The sequence below is a fragment of the Sinohyriopsis cumingii genome, chromosome 1 (genome assembly GCF_028554795.1).
Source record: "Sinohyriopsis cumingii isolate HCF-2022 chromosome 1, ASM2855479v2, whole genome shotgun sequence".
NCBI lineage: Eukaryota > Metazoa > Mollusca > Bivalvia > Unionida > Unionidae > Sinohyriopsis > Sinohyriopsis cumingii.
The window spans coordinates 85,962,511-85,982,298 of NC_142961.1; the positions used below are offsets into that span (position 1 = coordinate 85,962,511).

General features: G+C 34.5%; 1 protein-coding gene across 1 annotated transcript in view; it reads right to left on the reverse strand.

The window, feature by feature from the left end:
* The window catches only part of LOC149807279 (uncharacterized), a 266,051-nt gene that overhangs the window by 234,432 nt on the left and 11,831 nt on the right, over positions 1 to 19,788 (reverse strand). The window contains exons 5-12 of the mRNA XM_089953277.1: positions 18,758 to 18,784; positions 18,213 to 18,380; positions 13,482 to 13,517; positions 11,558 to 11,593; positions 11,099 to 11,287; positions 6,280 to 6,456; positions 4,291 to 4,326; positions 3,140 to 3,328 (exon numbers count right to left, since the gene is read on the reverse strand). Coding sequence (XP_089809403.1) covers positions 3,140 to 3,328; positions 4,291 to 4,326; positions 6,280 to 6,456; positions 11,099 to 11,287; positions 11,558 to 11,593; positions 13,482 to 13,517; positions 18,213 to 18,380; positions 18,758 to 18,784 — 858 coding nt within the window. The remainder of the gene's footprint in view (positions 1 to 3,139; positions 3,329 to 4,290; positions 4,327 to 6,279; positions 6,457 to 11,098; positions 11,288 to 11,557; positions 11,594 to 13,481; positions 13,518 to 18,212; positions 18,381 to 18,757; positions 18,785 to 19,788) is intronic.

The following is a 19,788-nucleotide window of genomic DNA, read 5'->3' on the forward strand; positions in this document are numbered from 1 at the left end:
ATATTAACTGCTCACAAGAACTGGGAGAGCAGATAAAATGAGGAAATCAAAGAGCACACAACCTCTACCACCATGATGATGACTGTACCTTTGAAGAATGGAAAAGGATAATTTTTTGTCCTAACATGAAGGCTGCAAAACCAGAATAGTATGAACTCAATTGAAAGTCAACCTGTTTGGGGTTTCGCATGCCAGTGTTTCCATACCAAAAACAGCTTCCCAGGCACAGGCGGTGGAGATGTCACTACAATGTTACTTCTCAATTTAGCCATGGCATTAAATACTCATCTTTCAATCTTCTAGGACAGAAGGGTTAACATTTATTTATAGGACATTTATTTATGGCAGAAATATCCTCACCAAGACTTGGAATGTCCAAATGGTGTCTATCTGGTGGGATCAATATCAATGTTGTGAGAACATTGCCAGAAGCTAACTTGCCAAAAATAAACCCTGAACATTACCCAGGTCAACATCAATAAAAGCCTTGAATGCAGACAAAAAGCAATTTTAATCCATATAAAGAGGCAAGTAATCAAATTTGCCTTATTGCCATGTGATCCTCAGATGACGGGTTTTGTTACTTTGATAATTACTAGAGATGACTATTACAAGAGCAACAGCTGAAAAGTGCAGTATTGATGTACACAAGATAGTGTGAAATTGGACTGTTAGGTTTTATGGGTTCCCTTACTTAGCCATCAAGTATTTTTATATTGATAATTGTTGGTTGTTATTACTGACAATAATTGTCTGGATTATAATCCCAGAACAATTATGCACAATGTATAAATGGAATGATGGTTCTGTTGGCTTCTCCCACTTAGTAAAAAGAAATTTAAACTTGGCAGGTTACTAGACTATGACCATTGAGAAAATCTTTTGATCGCAGGAGATGTTTGTACCATGATTTGAACAAGATTTTGTCAAACTTCTTTTGCACTGTGCATGCCAAAAAAATGTCATTTACCAATTAATCAATCAAGAAAAGGCAACAATTTAATAATTTGAAATGGTAGATGAAGCTACTGGCAAGTTTTCTCATATACCCACATTGGCTGAATCTGAGACACAAACCGGTGCAGACCGAGGTGAGATGGTAGTGATCCGTAATGGAGATCCACTCGAGGCCCCTTTTTCTAAAGAAATGATTCTCACTTTATGTTATGACATGCTCAAGTTTTGTGACAAGTATTCCCATTACCTATGTTGCTAATTGTACAGTACTGCAATTTAATTATGCAGATGAAATGTTTTGTAGAGTAGACAAAATGCATAATGGAAGTGATACATGTACTGCTACATGAATTCTTGGTCTTTGTCTGGTACCCTGCTTTGTTGAAGTATAATTTCAGTGGCAATCCACAAGTTCTATATTTAGTCCATGTTGACCAGGTTATGACCTTGACAATTACATCTAGTCACCATCACCTACGAACTAAAAAGCTGTTAGGCCAACAAGTAGATTCCCACATTTTTCTTCTTCCTTACAGTTCTGGTGGTGACAACCAACATTGCTTAGCACTATTTGTGCTGAGTTTTTTGCCCAAACAGTGTCAGACTATCAGCTGCTTGATAACTTATTTTGACTGATCTTTATTTCAGGATGGTAAATAAATTCCCTCTTCTTTTTACCCTTGGCATTAAATCCTTCCAAACACTCACTTCTTGATAAAAAATCACTTTCAGAAAAAAACACCTGTGTATCCAATGGTAATTGATCTAAAAATTTTAAATTGCTGACAAGTCGAAGCGAGCAGCCCAATAGTTCATTCAAAGCAAAGGCTGAAAACTCCAGCACAAGTGCCAAGAATTGGTCTCTGGCACCAGTAATGTTAAAAAGAAAACACAAAAGGGCCAAGATCTACTTGGTCTGGACATCAGAGTGGTCTCAATCAAAAAAGCCTCAGTTTCACCTTAAGACTAGGACTGTTCAACAAGGTCTAGAACTTTGTCTTTTTAAACAATGAATCTGACTGCTGATTTGATGTCCAATACTCACTGAGCTCTCAGTTTGGTCTTTTTAAATGTGTCTGACTGCAGAACTGATGTGCAATTTTCAATCTTCTTGAGGTTTGGTCTTTTTAAATAATTTGCAGAACAGTTTTCAATGATCTCCAGGCATGATCTCTTTCAACAAACCAGAACTACAGATTTCATATGTAATTTTCAATCATCTCTAGGTTTGGTCTCTAAATTAATAGAACTGCAGATCTGATGTACAATTTTCAATGACCTCTTCACACAGTCTCTAAACCATTAAGACTGCTGTACAATTTCAATGATTTGGTCTCATTAAACCATCAGGACTGCATGTGCTGTGCAATTTTGAATGATCATTCGACATGGTCTTGTTCAATAATTTAGACTGCAGATCTGATGAACAATTTTCAATAAAATCAAGGCACACTTAAATTATATGAACGTTCATTCTGAAGGCTCCTCCCATCATGCCAAGAAAGACAAAATGACCACTCACCTGGTGTATAATCAACATGCCAAGAAGACAAAATGACCACTCACCTGGTGTATAATCAACATGCCAAGAAGATAAAATGAATACTCACCTGGTGTATAATCAAATGCCAAGAAAGACAAAATGACCACTCACCTGGTGTATAATCAACAAGCCAAGAAGACAAAATGACCACTCAGCTGGTGTATAATCAACATGCAATGACAATGACCACTCAACTGGTATATAATCAACATGCAAAGAAGACAATGACACTCACCTAGTGTATCATCATCATGCCAAGAAAGACAAAATGACCATTCAACTGTTGTATAACCAACCCTCCATGACTCTCCAGAATGTACGCGTGACCATTGATTTGAGTCAAGAAAGACAATGATCATTCTGCCTGTTGTATAATCATTCCAAGAAAGACATAATTACTCACCTGGTACATAATCATGCCAAGATAAATCACCACTCGTCTGATGAAAGAAGTGATATTTCACCTGGTGCATAATCATCATGCCAAGAAAGACACTGACCACTCGCCTGGTGCATAATGATCATGCCAAGAAAGACAAAATGACCACTCACCTAGTGTACAATCCTGCCAAGAAAGACAAAATGAATATTCACCTGGTGTATAATCATCATGCCAAGAAAGACAAAATGACTACTCACCTAGTGTACAATCATCGCCAATGCTCCCCTTAGTCACACATCGTTTCTTGGAGTAACTGAAGACATGACCTGGATGGCATTTCTTCTTTCTCAGGGTAAGGCTGAAGGTACAATCAAAGTATGACTGGCAGTCATCCAAGTCGGGGAACAACATACCAGGGGTACAGGAAGGGGTCATGGTTCCAATGGCTATAAAATTCAGAATATACAAGATCAGTGCACAAGTTAAAAAGTGCTGAACATGAATTACGACTAGAAAAGAGCAAATATCAAAAAGTTTTGTACAATTCAATAGACAATTTATTCCCTTAAATACAAAGTGAAAATTTCACAAGGACCTGTATTGTGAATTAAATTCCCTACAGTCCAAAAAAGCTCCCCCAAGTCCAACTGTATGAAGTTCTACTTGAATTCCAGTGTTATTGTAAAATAAATTCCGATACTGAATGCATAGATGTGCCTGCAATCTTGAATGTGCTAATGTGACAATGGCTTGGTGTGTGATGATGTGCTATGTATTTTGATTTATCATGGTAGTATGATCCAAAATGTCTGTCTAAATTCACTACAATTCAAATTCAATGTTTCAGTCCAAGAATGTTATTGAGCACTTTGTAAATCTAGTGAATAATAATTTGAATAAATAAATCCACCCAAATGAAAAACAGAACACAATTAATTCTGCTTCAGATGCTAAGGCAAGAATAAGTGATTTTCAAGTAAACCATATTATATAAAAGCTAGACAATAACAGCAGGATGTAGGTCAGTCTCCTTTACAAAATGTTCAAAGTTGTCAACAAGTTTAGGAATTTCTAAGTGAAAAACATGTGATACACACGAGTTGAAATAAACATGTTTAGCGTTATCTTTATTTTGGAAAAGGTCAAGTACAAAATAAAGATGTACAAATACAAATTAAATATACACATCAATTACAAGAGGAAATTGCTCGTGCACCTCAGATGCAGCAGCTTTTAGTAAAATACAAAACTTGCTATTGGCAATATACATTTTTTGCCATATAGTTCTCAGTAATGTACACCAGTAATGAGTAATCTTCCGAGCTTTCAATTAAAAATGGAAAAATATGAAAACAAATTCAACAGTAGCTAAATCAATTTAAAATATTTTTATGGACACATTGCTTACCTTCAGTTGTTGCTTTTATTGTGGCTGTAGTGGTTGCTAGACAAAAAAAAGGAAAGGATTAACCACTGCAATACAACTAAATATGTATGTGTGTGTGTACTGGATTTTAACATGGCACTAACACTTTGTCATATCGCTATAGATGTCTGCAGTGTGATTGTCTATAGTGATGTCTAGCGCTGGGGCATCATACCGCAGACATGTTGCGTGATGTCCCACCCAGTCACATTATCCTGACACAGGCTGACCAGTCCTAACACTAACCTCTTAATGCTGAGCGCCAAGAGCAAAGTGCACAAGATTTAAGGCCTCAACTCTTAAAATGCAAAATAGACATATTTCATCTCATTGTAGTAAAGATGGAAAAGTCCATTATAAGTAGCCATAAGAAATATGGCTGTCCTTACAGACCCAGAATCTGATTTTACTAGCAAGCCAAAACTGAAATTCAGAATGAATGCAAACAAAATACAGATAGAACTGAAACAAAAATGACGAATACATTTTGAAGAGGGAGACATAAACAAAAAATGCATAATACTGAAGATGAATGATAACAAAAACACTAATTTTACAATCTGCTGCTAAATTTCCCTTTTGCATGACAATCCAGAATCTGAATTTTATTACTAACAATTTCTCACTGCTAAACAATTTTGTTTACAAATACTTTACAACTATGTATTTCCTTTCATTCAAAACAAATAATCACATTGTAATCAACAATGACATAGCTGATCTACATAGCTTTTAGAAGCCCCCAGTAGCCAATATAATTATCCTGCATAGAAAATTTTGCATCAGAGTGATCTTAATACAAATTGTTGGTCCTTTTTCAAATTTACATTTAACATTCAATCAATTCAAAATTTATAAATTTTTACTTTTTGGGGCACTATATTGCCTGTTTTGTGCCAACATAACATTAAACTACATATATACATACATACTTTTGGCCAGCAATTTATTTTTATTGGAAATACTGCCTACAATTCCCAAATTTCAAAAGTTTTTTATTCAATGTATTCTATCCAAGACGATCTGTCCAATCAAGATCAGTAACTTCAATGATATAGACTCATCCAAGTCCAGAAGATGCTTTTTCCTATTTTGCATCACCACCTGAGAAATGAGTTAGTTTCTATGACAAGAACCACAACTGTTCTTGCTTTCACACCCAATGATGATCAGGAGATCACATGCCAGTAATGAAGCTAAGAATGTTAAATAAACCAGAGTAACCTCTGCAGGCAAAACAAAAACCAGGGTTGATACCATTTTCCTTTAAATCAGTTTCAGTGCCAACTAGGAACATTGTTTATTGGAATACATACAAAGTCTGGTAAAAATCCATTTGTCCATGTACAAATCCCTACATTCAAAAGCTCAATAATGTCGCACAAATGCAAGCAATGACCTTGGACTCGACCACAAGGTGAATGGGTCTGGTTTTCAAACTGATTCACAAAAGTACAGATCTGCACTATTTCATTCATAACCAATTACACATTGCAAGAGGTATTTTTATGAAAAGCTCATTCATGTTACCATTGCTTCCAGGATGAAAGTGATTGGTGGATAGATGAATAAATAAACTGAAAATATTTAAAATATTGAAACTTAATTATGCAAAAAAGAACCATCCACACAATTGACCAATGTGAACCAAATTTCCGAGAGATCTTAAATTTCTTGCGGGTTTTGGCTTTGGAATTTTGTCACAAACTAAAGTGTCAATAACAGATGTATAGTCAAAAAAAAATCAATATTAGATATTTAGTATCTGCAAAAGGCACTACACTATTAATCTAATATCTAGACTAATATACACAGATTTTCGTATATATAGTGTATGAATGATGGATGGCTTGAGACAGACAAAAAGATTATCTCCCCTAATTTAGATTCCCTCTAGGAATTGATTTCCATAGTTCGACAATATTTGTCTGGTTCTTGTTAATGTTTTTTTCTTTTCCCCTTGATATTTACTTTGAATACAGTCATCTGATGCACTGTTTCGATATACGCAGGTGCCCCTGGAATTGCTGAAAACCTGATCACCATAACATTGTTTTTGGACAAGGATGCCATGTTGACAGACATAGTAGATGCTGCAATCCTCTGGACTCCTGTAGTGGTCACCTGACCGAAAAACAGCTGCTATACCTGTATTATAAAAACAATTCTAAGTAAAAATTTATCCTATAGTGAATTCCAGGATTGTTTTATACGACTATTATCCAAAGTCTGGGTTACTAGAAATTTTTGGATAATATGGGGTTTCAAATAACAAGGTCTAAGCATACATTTAGTTGAATAGGTTTCTTTTGCCACAACACTATTTTAGTCCTTATTTGTTGGATGAAAATTTTAACACCTCTCAGAAGATAAAACCTGTACTTTATATGCATGTATATTCCACAGAAATAAAAAAAGCACAATTACAGTTATTCTTGTATTCTGTTTCCATGCTTTGTATCCATGGCTTGGTGATTCAGTTACAATGTAGTAAACAAAGTGACTTCTAAATATTTTTTGTGAAATACAATTATAGTTTAATTTAGCTTCAAAGGGTTTTAATGGTTTTCTGACTTCAATCTACTTTATATAAAATTCCTGCCATTAGTTAAATTAATGGGTTATCAAAAAGCAAAGTCAATTAATAGATTAGTGACAAAAAAAACCCCACTTGATTAAAAAGTACTGTTTGGACTGACAGGTGTCATGATGCAGGAAATTAAATGCACCACTTGTGACTTTCACACTTCCTATAATAAACTGCAATTTCAACAGGATTAAAAGACTTTGGAAATTACTTCTATTAAGGGGGTGTACTCCAATAATCAATGTTCAGATAATACAAGGACTGAATGAATAGTTGGACAACACCTCCATACCGTTGTCACCCTAGGTCTACTGTTCACAAAAGTGTTGATTTGATTGCACAGGTCTAAAAATGGTCCATCATCTATCTGTTCTCTAGGCTAAAAACAGCTGTAATGTTTTGATAAATTCCATGTTTCTGATAGGGAATTCATTCTGCCATCCAACCAAATTTAACTGGACATATTTAACACAGGGTGTGAAATCTGATGAAACTGACAATCCTATCATTCTTGTGACTTTGTGCAGCAAATAGAAAGTTAATACTGACAATCCTTTTATAACTGTCGACAATATCTGTCCAACAAAACTCAGTTAATAACCCAAAGTGGGCCTGAGAGCACTCATGCAGCTACAATCTGCCATATTGCCAAATGTGAAAGCAGTTGACCAAGAATTCTGTCAGTATGTTGCTTTCTGTAGAAATTTTATCTAATGCTGTTAATTACATACAGACACGATTTTGGTCTTCCATAAAAAAAAAGCTGAAAATGTTATGAGGGGTTTGGGTGTCCTCCCCCAACAGGGTGTCGAGGGGCAGCACCCCAGATGTGAGGGCCTGTGGGCCAAAGGTCCCTGGCCGAAATCGCATTTTATACTCATAAAAAGCTGCTCCTGATGCAACTTATGATCATAAAATAAATCAAAATAATCATTTGAAAAACTAATAAACTTACCAAAAATGTTAAACTTGACTTCAATAATTTCACAATATTTATAGTAACATGAATTTGTTCTCCAATACTATTGATGCTGAAGTTATTTTATGTTATTTTATGTCAATTTTTGCAGAAGATGTATTATACTTCTCTCTTTTCATAACAAATCTGTAAAATAAACACCCAAGTACTGGAACACGATACAAATAATCCCATACATTCACTTGTCTTTTCCTCCAATGGACACAACCTGTTGATATGCCAGTCAAGCTCTTTTTGCAGCTTTGGCAAAGATTTCTTTAGCCTTCCTTTCTGTCACCACTGACTTTTTTGTCTCAATGTGCAATCGTTTCTTTTCCTTCTCAACGAAAGCCTTTTTCGTTTCAAGCTGGTGCATGTATTGGCAACATGCAGTGAGCATATTCTGACAGGGCTACATCTGTTCTCTCATGTGAGAAATCTTTCTAACATAATTAATTGCACTTTTTCCAGTTGTCTTCTGAGCTTCAGTTTTAAGCTTCTTTTGCAGGTGCTGTTCCAAACTCTTCCGAGATTACTATAATTAATATCTTTATTGCAGAGGTCCTTTAGCATTCAGGTCTCTTATAAACTGACCAACTAAATTTCCATAAAATTTGAGCTCCAGCCATTCCCATGTTTTTTAAACCTTAATCTAAACTTTTGTGTCATGGTCTTTAACAACTCAGGATGCCATGTTTTGCAAGCAGGCTTCTTTCCATTGCCATCAGTTTCCATTACACAAAGATTCATTGGATGAATTTAAATCTTTGACCAATCAGAATACTCTTTATGAGAGTCATGTGCCAACTTTTTTGGAACAAATAGTTTACAAGTGTCATTGCAAAATGGGAGCAGACAAACCATTTTTAAAAAAATGGATTGGAAAGGATATAAAAAACATACTATATCAAGAAAAATCTGGTTCAAGACTGTATAACTTGAACAAAGATTGAAGGTATTGAGACGTATGAGGTGAGATGGCAGTGATCGGTAAAGGCAAGCACTTAGACAACTCGGACACCTGGACGCCTCTAAAAATTAGCAAATTAACAAAGACTTGGTCTTCATGGCTGTTACAGCCATGTCAAATGTCACTTCACCTGACATACCACTGAACTACACTGGATAATCCTGTCAATGGTTAAGGCAATGTTTGAATGAACTATCAAAATATTATTCTTTGGTATGCTGAGTTGTAATCTGCTCTCTTTCCAATCAATAAATGTACCATCAAAAAAGAATTTGCAGCAATCCAGATACAATGGTTTCTTCTTTTTAACTGTACAGTATTGAAGCTAACTCATTTTGAACAATATCAAGATTTTAAAGATTACCACAATTTTCACTTATGGCCAACCAGACAAGTATTTAGTAAAAATCCCATGCTGATATGACCACCCATTCTTCTGGAGTGGCAATAGCAATTTTCAAGCTGGCCATTGTGGAAGATTGACCATTTTCATTCATGACCAACTAGACAAAGTGTTCTGGCAGAAACCCCATGTTGTGACCATCAATTTAGGAAGAGTTGCATTACGTTCTTGGTGGATCTGTAATGTCAGATCAGCATTGTCTGTCCAGTATTGAAAGGCCACATACCAGGATTCCCAAAGTCAAATTAGGTCAAATTGTACTCTGCAGTTCTTGTTTTTAGATAATTCTGGGTTAACATTTTTCTATGATTTCAGCATAATCAGCACAAAAGTCCGATGCCATTATGCTCCCAAAATTTGGTCAAATTCAGCTAAACAATTTTTTTTAGAAGTTATGTATTTTGTAATGGTAACCATATCTAATGACAGATACATTCATAAATTCACTGAAGATTTTTCTATTTTTAGTCACTGCATCCATATTTAACGGCAAATCAGTATTAGTTGTATAAATTGTAAAGCACTATGCCAAGGTACTTCCTGTCAAATTTTATCTGTTCGTTTTTGCAAAAGACGTCACTCAAAGGTTTTCTATTTTTAGAAATGGTGGCCATATGGGAGATAATCAGCTAAACAAACTTCAAACCCATGATGCCTTCTATCAAATTCAAATTCTGTCCAATAGTTTTTCTACATTTTTGCAAAACTGGTCACATTGGATGGCAGATGGGCATTTATTGTACAAATGTGAAATACAGTAGAACTTCAATTATCTGGCACCCAATTAACTGTCAGTCTCTTGACCATCAGGGCATTGTACATCACAATATTAAAAACAGGTACATGTACTCATGTAGATATGATTTTTTGATGACCTGGTCTATTGTATAATACTTTTAATCTACATATTTTATTATCAGTCTATTCTCATATCCGTCATGGTTTCGGTCCGTCACCATGACGGAAAATCAAAGTTCTACTGTACCTTTATACCTGGTTGTTTTTTGTGAAGTTTGGTTAAATTCTATTCAATATTTACGAAGCAGTTTTAAAAATTCTGGTTTTGATAAGTGGCCATATTTGACAAACTGGAACAAGTAGTATAAAATTAAAAGACCTCAATTACAGTATGCTTTTTATCAAATTTTGTCAAGTGGTTTTCAAGAAGAAATCATTTAAAGTTTTTCAATCTTTTTTATGGTAAATTTGCATCTGTACAAATCAAAGCTCTTCACTGCAGGATATTTTCCATCAAGCTTGGTCAAATTCTACTTAGTTCTGAAAAAGAAGCAGTTTAGAGGTTTAGCTAGTTTAAGAAACATCGGCCATATTGAGATATCTTTGATAAAAATCAACTTTGGGTATTAGGTTCTTTCTTAAACTGGCTTAGGTACAATACTTGAAATCTTTTTAGACACATCCAAATGACTGACAATAGGCTGTAACTGTATTTTGCTATTCAAAGTTTTGTTCATAAGAATGAAAATCACCAATAATTCTGCATGATCCACTGGAGATGTATTCCATATACTCTTAAAAGTCACTGGAGTGTTAAAAGTTATGTACCTTTTGCTTGTGCAACTCCAAGATTAATGAATAAATCCTTCTAATTTTATTCAAATGGGCAACAGTGACAAACTGTGCTAAATGCAAAAACTTTTATACCCAAGCCAAAAGCAGTAAGTAAGAAAATGACAAAAAAAGATACCCATGTTTCACCTATGCGTCGTAGAAGTGACAAAACTGGCATCAAATTATTTTGTATGGAAACTCCAAATTGTCTGGGACTGATGATTCAAAATTTGTTCTTTATTAGTTGTACTGTATATGCCTAGACTTTAATTGGGGGAATTATCTTTTCATTGAACTTACTCTCCATTCTGCAGTCACTGTATGAACTTTGTGCATTAACACAGCTCTGCCTGTCATAGCTGAAAACCTGGTCACCATAGCAATACCTCTGCACATAGAAGCCATACTGGCATACATAGTACATGTTGCTGTCATGTCTACTTTGGTAGATGTCCCCAGGACTGCAGGCAAACAATTTACGTTCATCACCTGCAATATAAAATGACTCAGTTCACAATTCCATCTGCACTACATCTTTATTGGGATTGAGGTCCTTGTAACTTAAAGGTACTAATTCATTTGTTCAAAGAACTGAAGAACAGTGCAATAAGCACTGGTCTATAATAACAAGTATTTCTTAGTTCTATAAATAATCTTGAAGTTTTGTCCAGTCTCCAAAAATCCTAATTTTATGCTAACTACTGTAATTTCTGGCAGTAGGAACTGATGAAAAGCCCATATGATTGATGGCTTACTTACTGTCAGTTGTTGGTTCAATAACAGCTGGGGTAGTTGCTGTAATGAAAAAATAGCCTTAGTTAAAATCTTATTTTGAGAAATGCACAGCATATAATTTACTCTTGTTAAGAAATTTGAGCATTATTTCTTTGCAAATACCATTCTACATGCTTTCCAGTGTCCAACACACCCTGGCGATGAAATACACAATATTAGACTTTCTTAACTTATTAATTCATGCCACCATACCAAGGCTTGCATTTTTCTCCTAATATTTGACAAAAATTGAAAACCAAGTGATGAACCTGATAGACTTTTGTATCATTCCTAGTCATATAGATAGCATTTTGAATTTTAGTTATATTTGTCGATATTAATGGATGAAAAAATGCAACTATTTGGTGGAGTAAAATTAATTGCAACTACATAATACTGCACTGCTACTACTGAACTACTACACCATTTCTGGAACTACATTTTAATAGCATAATACACTACATGACACTATTAATAGCATAATACACTACATGACACTATTAATAGCATAATACCCTACATGACACTATTAATAGCATAATACCCTACATGACACTATTAATAGCATAATACCCTACATGACACTATTAATAGCATAATACATTACATGACACTATTAATAGCTTAATACACTACATGACACTATTAACAGCATTATACATTACATGACACTTAATAGCATTGTACATTACATGACACTTAATAGCATTATACATTACATGACACTTAATAGCATTATACATTACATGACACTTAATAGCATTGTACATTACATGACACTTAATAGCATTATACATTACATGACACTTAATAGCATTATACATCACATGATACTATTGTATTGCTGAATTTACCAGAAGGCTGATGGCTGTAGAAAACTGGCATAAAAATTCTGTATTCTATCCTTGCATTAGAAGTCATCATTATTACAAACTGGCAGATTAGGCCACTTTTCATGCCATTGTGAAGTTCAAGAAAAAAGAGGAAGGTATTCTATATGCTGGCTGTGACTAAGGAATCTGGAATTGTGTACTTTCTAATTCTGGCCTCCAATAACCATTTAGCTTGGACTGGTAATGGTAAACTATGCAATAGTAGCAAGCATGAACCTAGTACTAATATTAGTACCCCTACTACCTGGTGGACAAGGTACTAACATGAGCATATATGTGTCAATGGAGCAAGCTGGGTGTGATTTACACCTAGTGCTCTTTTAGCCCAATATCAACAATTTGAATATGTTCCTTGCATATAATGAAATAAATTGAGTTGACCTCTTATTTAATACCAGAAGTATCACAAATCATTGTAGAAATAGTTGTAAAATCTAGTTTACCTTTCTCGTATGATATTACTTCCATTATTGTTTGTGTGCCATATAAGGACATTGAGGCCTTATTTGGAAACGTAAGCAAATCTTAGTAAAAATATTGCGTGGTTCGAGTCAGAAGTTCTGCGCATTAAAAGTAAATATGGTTTATCGGCAACTTTGAAATTCCACCAATAAGTCATTTGCCACTTGATTGATAATAACATGGCGTAGAATATCCAAATATGGTCTGGCAAGCTTTACGTAGAAAAGGGGTCATGGTGAGAATCTTGCATTATCTGTCATGGTGGACATGGGATCAGTTCGTAGAAACAACAACAAATCAAGTTGAGGCTACGACATTGTAGCTAGCATTTACCAAAAAAATTATAAACTGAGCAAAGGAACGGATTCTATGTAAAGAACTATGCAATAAGTACATTTCCACAAAAAACAGGAATAACCTGGTTCCACTAATAAAAAGATTGTTAACATTTTGTTAAATCCAGTCCCCACAAAATCATAATTTCCTGGCAAAGAAATGCAATTTCTGTCAATGGGACTGATTCATACTGTCCATATGATTGATGAACTACTTACTTTTGACCGTCATTTCAATGATGGATGTGGTGGTTGCTGCAATAAATAAAATAATCTTGTTAAAAAATCTAAAACTGAAAATTACAGTATATATATGCTTACAATGCAATTAAATCTAATTTGATGATAAAAGTTACAAATGGGGTGGTAATCAAGCTAGATTTTCATTTGTAAATTCCTCTTACAACAGGATATCAAATATTGTTTAGAAATTTTGCAGAAAATATCTCAATACTTCTGGATGAAAAAACAAATTAAACTCAGATAATTGAAAACGTGTTCTTAGTCTCCATTCCAAGTGGAACTATTAGCGATGGGTACATCTCTTATGTTGTGAAACCAAAGTTAGGAGAACAGGCAATAAGGGAAACAACTCTTCGAAATGTGATGTCGATTGCTGGAAATCTTTCATTCAAAGTCATGGTACAATACAAATATGGTTGAAATCAACATTTCTTGCTCAAATTATGCTGCAGAAACCAAAAAACATAACTCCTCTAACTAATGAGCTGGCAATCCAACTCATGGCATCATGAACAACTTTAAGGTACATAATCAATTTGATTTGAATTCAGCTATTTTTTCTAACATACTACAGAAACCAAATCAAGCTAGGCAGTCATGGGCCTAAATAATGATCTACAATGCTGAAATTACACACATTCAATGTCATGTCAGTATGAATTGTGTAATGGAATGCCAAAACAAAAACAAGCTGTTGTGAATACAGAGCTGCATGCCAGATTTTGCTGAAGAAATTTGGAAGAAAAGATGGTTGGGGTCTACAACTCAGCTGGATATCAAACTTTTATGAGGTATCAAAAATTAAAAGCTGTACAACATTATCTGGTTAAAATAAAATAAAAATTCCCTCTTCCAGAAACCAAATTACTGTACATACTCGTGCATAAGCCAAACAATTTAGGAAAAAATAAAGTCCTAGAAGGGGGGGGGGGGTCGGCTTATCTGCAGTCCAGTGTATAAAACTGACAGTTTTCAAGTCTTTAAGTTGACTAATGTAATGGCTGTAAATCTTGGGACAAGAAAAAGTCATCTTCTATGTCTTACGACATATGCATGTAAAAATAATCAGTTTCATTGTCCCGACACATATTAAACTGTTATAAAAGTACTATGCATACTATTGCATGTGCAAATTTTTTATTTCTCCAACACAAAATTAAATAAAGGTAAATACAGACTTCATAATTCGCAGGCCAGTTGAGTTTCCTTGGGAGATCAGACTGAATTATATTGTAAAGTACTTACACAGTATAAATTGTGCATAGGGTCACTTAAATATTCCCAAACATATTAGATGCAGATTTTGCTTTATTCATTGCTTCAACCAAATTGCATTTTTCCAGATAATATTTCAGCTAGCCTTTAATACCTGTTTCATTTACGCTGAATCACGCATGCACAAGTTACTTTTTCAACGATATAAGCAATCCTACAAATTGAGGTAATATTTATGAAAAGGTACACATGTTTAATTGTACAAGGCACACAACCAGCAAACTGTTACATGTTCACAATGAGTGGTAATAATAAAGTCTAAAATTCTGATTATTGATCAACTAAGATCAATCTATTTTGGTTTTGCGTTTTGGCTGAACAACGTTAACTTTCCACATAATGGAAATCTTTATGTTATGGTACCTCCATTTGTCAATAATTGTTGGATTTGACTTTTGTTTTCCGACGGCAAAACAGGCTAGTTAATCATTAAAATCCTGAAACTGCCTTGTGTTAAGAGGGAATTTGACTGGAAACTTTACAAGTACATTGATGTGTAATTTCCTTTCATCCCATAATATTAGCACAATTACCTTAGTTTTCTAAAACGGGGTGTATATCATACCTGTCAACTTTTCAAAAGCCAAGCAAGGAGACTGAATAAAATATGAGATTGAAACTGAAACCTAAAATCGGAAGGTTTTTCGTGGCATTTTTTATGCCTTGTTTTCACTAAATATTGACTGATCTTCCAGGTCCAATAAGTGAAATTTGCAAAGGACACACCATTTCTCCCCAAGACACGCCTCATTTTACCCCAGGACATGCCCTATTTTCATAATCAGATCAGCTGTGGCCAAAATGCATAATATCTAAAGTTTAGTCTTAAATAAACAAGCAAAAAAGCCAGCGTCACTAATTAAAAGTACATCCTTATCAAAGCAACTGTTTTGTGAAAATGACTGGCCCTCTGTCAATACAAAGAAACCATGTTCTACACTACTGCATTTTATGCAAGCACCAGCAATTGGCAAATAAAGGATGTCCAATTTTGTTTAAACACACCTAAATAGGCAGCCTTGCAGTACCATACATGTGGCAACTATTTTCCCCTCGTTATATATCCGGCCTTATTTCCTTATTCTCAATCGTAAGGCATTTAGTATTGTTTACTATAAAACATGTATTCTGAATTAGTTTTGAAGGACACGTATGCTGCATGGTATGTATTTTCATTCCTTTTAACTTAACGATGGTAACTAACCTTCGTATAAATGGTGTAAAAATACCAGATGAGAATGGAGCTACAGTATTCATAGAGATCATTCTTGTGACTGAAATTAATTGCTGCCAATTTTATGGTTGCGGGTTTTTTTTCTGGTTTATTTTCTGATTTTTGTATTGTTGTAAATTTACATGAATGTTTAAACTGAACATTCTATTTAGTGAAGAAGTGAATTCTTTCTTGTATGTATTTTGTCACAACAATATTCACAGGTAATACAATAGACCTTGGCTTTCATGGATTGCATACAATGTATCAGATTTTACCTAATTTTCGAAAGATTATTTCTGAAACTTCATTGTATTTTGGAGATATCATTAAAGTTTAGTGCAGTAGTGCCCATGAATCGACTACATGGGATGTACTTCATTCAGTGTGAGTTGAACCCTATAATGTACATGCGGTGGCGCAATCATGTAAATATGCTCAGTATCCTGACTGCACGAGTTGAATCAAACCATATTGTTGTTCATTGTGTTGTCATACCGAGATCACATTTTTATGAGTTAGTTATTTAAAATTTTGAGGCAAAATGAGTAATTACTGGTACACTGATATAAAATGTCCAATGCACTAATGCATAAATGAACGATGATTGAGTCAAAAGAGATAGTATTACAGCAACCGCAAATGCTCAATTCTTATCATTCGATCAAGTTAGACAAATCTGAATTAGGCAGAAACAAGAAAACAAAAATAAATTACTTTGCAAACAAGTTTACACCATCTCTTTAATAATCATACATGCCAACCCCAAGTAGTATGTGAAATTTTTATTAATATAAGTTTGCCTACATTAATGCATTTAGAACTTACTGCGTGCATCTTGTGATGTCTCAAGAGTTGTGGGTCAGCTTATATACGGATCGTGCACTTTTTGGAGTTTATGCCTATTCAGTTTTTGTGTGGGGGTGGCTTATACACGAATGGGATTATACTCGATTATATACGGTACTGATGGATGGACATAAAGTACAAAAAGTCTCATCCAAATTCATCAAATGTGGTAGTAATTAATATCATATGCACTGTAACATCAAAAGGATAGCAAATGGCAGTTATGAAAGTATTAGCAAGCTGCTAAGCCAAGCGTAATATTGATAACTCTAGAATTTAACATTCCTCTGATGTGACAACTTGGGGATGAATTGACACGTTATTCAACTTGGCAGTTTACATTGCACTTGATGCACTGCTTTTGCTGTGCAACATGGAGGCTCAGTTAACTTGGGAAAATCAAACTATATTTTATGACATTTGCATTGGGTACATCTGGCAATTTGTTCAACAAATATTGTACATCTGGCGATTTGTTCTACAAATATTGTAGTGATACATTTATGGTCAGAATGCTTATTTATTTGCAATTTTCTACTTTATGACCCAGTTGTATGTCTGACCATCTACAAACTCCACTATTTGAAATAATGAGCAGAATTCAGTCATATGTTGCCAGTGCTGATAATGAGGTTTTATTTGACACATCAAATTGCCAACTTTTATGGAAAATTTGGTTAACAAGTGTTTTTTGGGAGGTTAAGGGATGCATGAACAAGTAGCATTTGCATTCACTGTATGGATAAATATTCAAGTTGTTTTATGTAAATCTTTATAATGGCTATAAACTTCAATCAAATTCTGAATAGACGTTAATTTATGTTTCTGATTTCATATGCCCAAGTATTACAGCTGCTGAAATAATATTCTTAAAAGAACATACATTTTACAAAACATATACATGCAATGAAAATCCTGACCCCATCTTCCCACCTCGAATGTTAATCTTAACCCCAAGCATCTTGCTTCTGCCTTTCTTACGCTACAGTAGACATTTTTGGACAACAGGACAAGGTATTCAAGGAGTGATGTGTTTGACAAGCAATGAGCATCACAAGTTTTGTACAGCAACACAACCATTACTACTTCAAATATTGTTCTTGTTAATTACAGACAGATTCTGCAAATATGATAACAAACATATATAGTTCTATCAATAGGACTATTAAATAAAAATGGAAATCTATTGAGCCAGACAAGTGTTCTGCAGAACCAGGTGCTTTGCCTGTAGCTGTACAATTATTTACTGATCTATATCTGATGTGCTTACAAGTTTGTTACTGCATTCACTGAAAACTTGAAAATGCAAGGAAAATGACACTCATTTCACCATGCTTATGTAGGCAATACAATAATCATACAATACATACTAAGGGATGGACAATCACTGTATGCGCTACCAGGATCAACACATCTCTGGCGTGAATTGCTGTAAACTCTGTTCCGTGAACAGTATTTCTGTATAAAGGTGCCGGAGTAGCAGAGGAAATAGGAACCACAATTGGCAGGATTCTGGTACAGTAAACCACTGATGCATGCTAAAGCACATGGGAAAAAAATGTATAATTACTGACAAATGCATACAAGCACAGCAGACAACAGTTCTTCAATATCAGTGTTACAACTCTATAGTATTAAACAGAAGATAAAAAATCAACAGATTTTGTAAACAAGCTTTATACAATTTAAATAAGAGACCTATTTCACACTAACCATTTTCTGAAAATACTGAAATTTTTATTAAAATGTAAACAATTGTTTCTGGAATCTACTTGGGTTAGAATCAAGGTGTATCTCAAACACAAAATGAAGTAAAGATATTTAGGCCCAACTCCTAAATGTGGCAGGTCAAACTACTAAATAAATGAAGTATAAAACAGCTGGATTTGCTTTATAAATTTGCCACAGAACCTACCTTTTGTTGTGGCAGCTGATTCTGTTGCTGAAATAGAAAACAAAACAGCTTTGGCAATTGCAGGAAAATATTACCTTTTGCTTGTTTTGAGAAACAGTAAGTCACTTTTTGTGAAACATTTTTATAGGTACAAGATTTTAACAAAGGAGATTAGTTTTGTATTTCCAACTTTAGGATCTTCTGTCCAAGAAATGTTGTAATACAAGTTCAGCTTCTTAGTTACTTACTTCATTATAGTGGTAAATGTAATTTTCATACCAATTCACAACTTAAATTCATATTTTTTTACAAAATGATACTAGAAATCTTCATGAAGAGGTCCAATTCACCAGTAGAGCAAAAACATCTAGCAACATATTGATGAAGGAAACAACAGGCAACAAGACAGCATTCATTTTTCTTTTCTCAGTGTTCTCAAATGTAACTGGAAGCTAGCTTAAAAACCTTTCACTTTACAAAATGCATCACTGTAGCCATCAACTTTACAACATTAAATATTTTTACACTTTTTCACTGATCCAACACTTAAATGTATATTTTCACTGGCTACTATAAAGGTTGACTGATTTGTCAGGAATAAATTACAAAAACATCAAAGACTCAGTAAGAATACCTCGGCCTGCATACAGAGTCACAGCTGTATGAAATTATGATCAGATCAAAAGGGTCTGCTGTAAACCCGATTCTGGACAAAGAAACTGCCTGTTCTAGCTGTTTATGGTTAATTCAAATGGAATTCTATGTCTGAGTAGAGACACCTTTCTTTGTTTTGTGCTCATTGATGTCACAACCAGGAATTCAAGAGCAACAAGTGATACATTACCTCATGGCAGTTTCAGAAAGACTGGGACATAGCCAATCGGAATGGAGATATTCATATTTAGGGCAGAGTTTCCCCATGCAATCAAGACATTATTTTGGCTACATTCATTTTCTTTTAGAAAATGAGCACAGATGTGAATCTCGTAAGTAGAAGATCGTAACGAAGTTGAGAGCCATTAGATGTACTCTGAGAGCACAAAGCTGTGCAC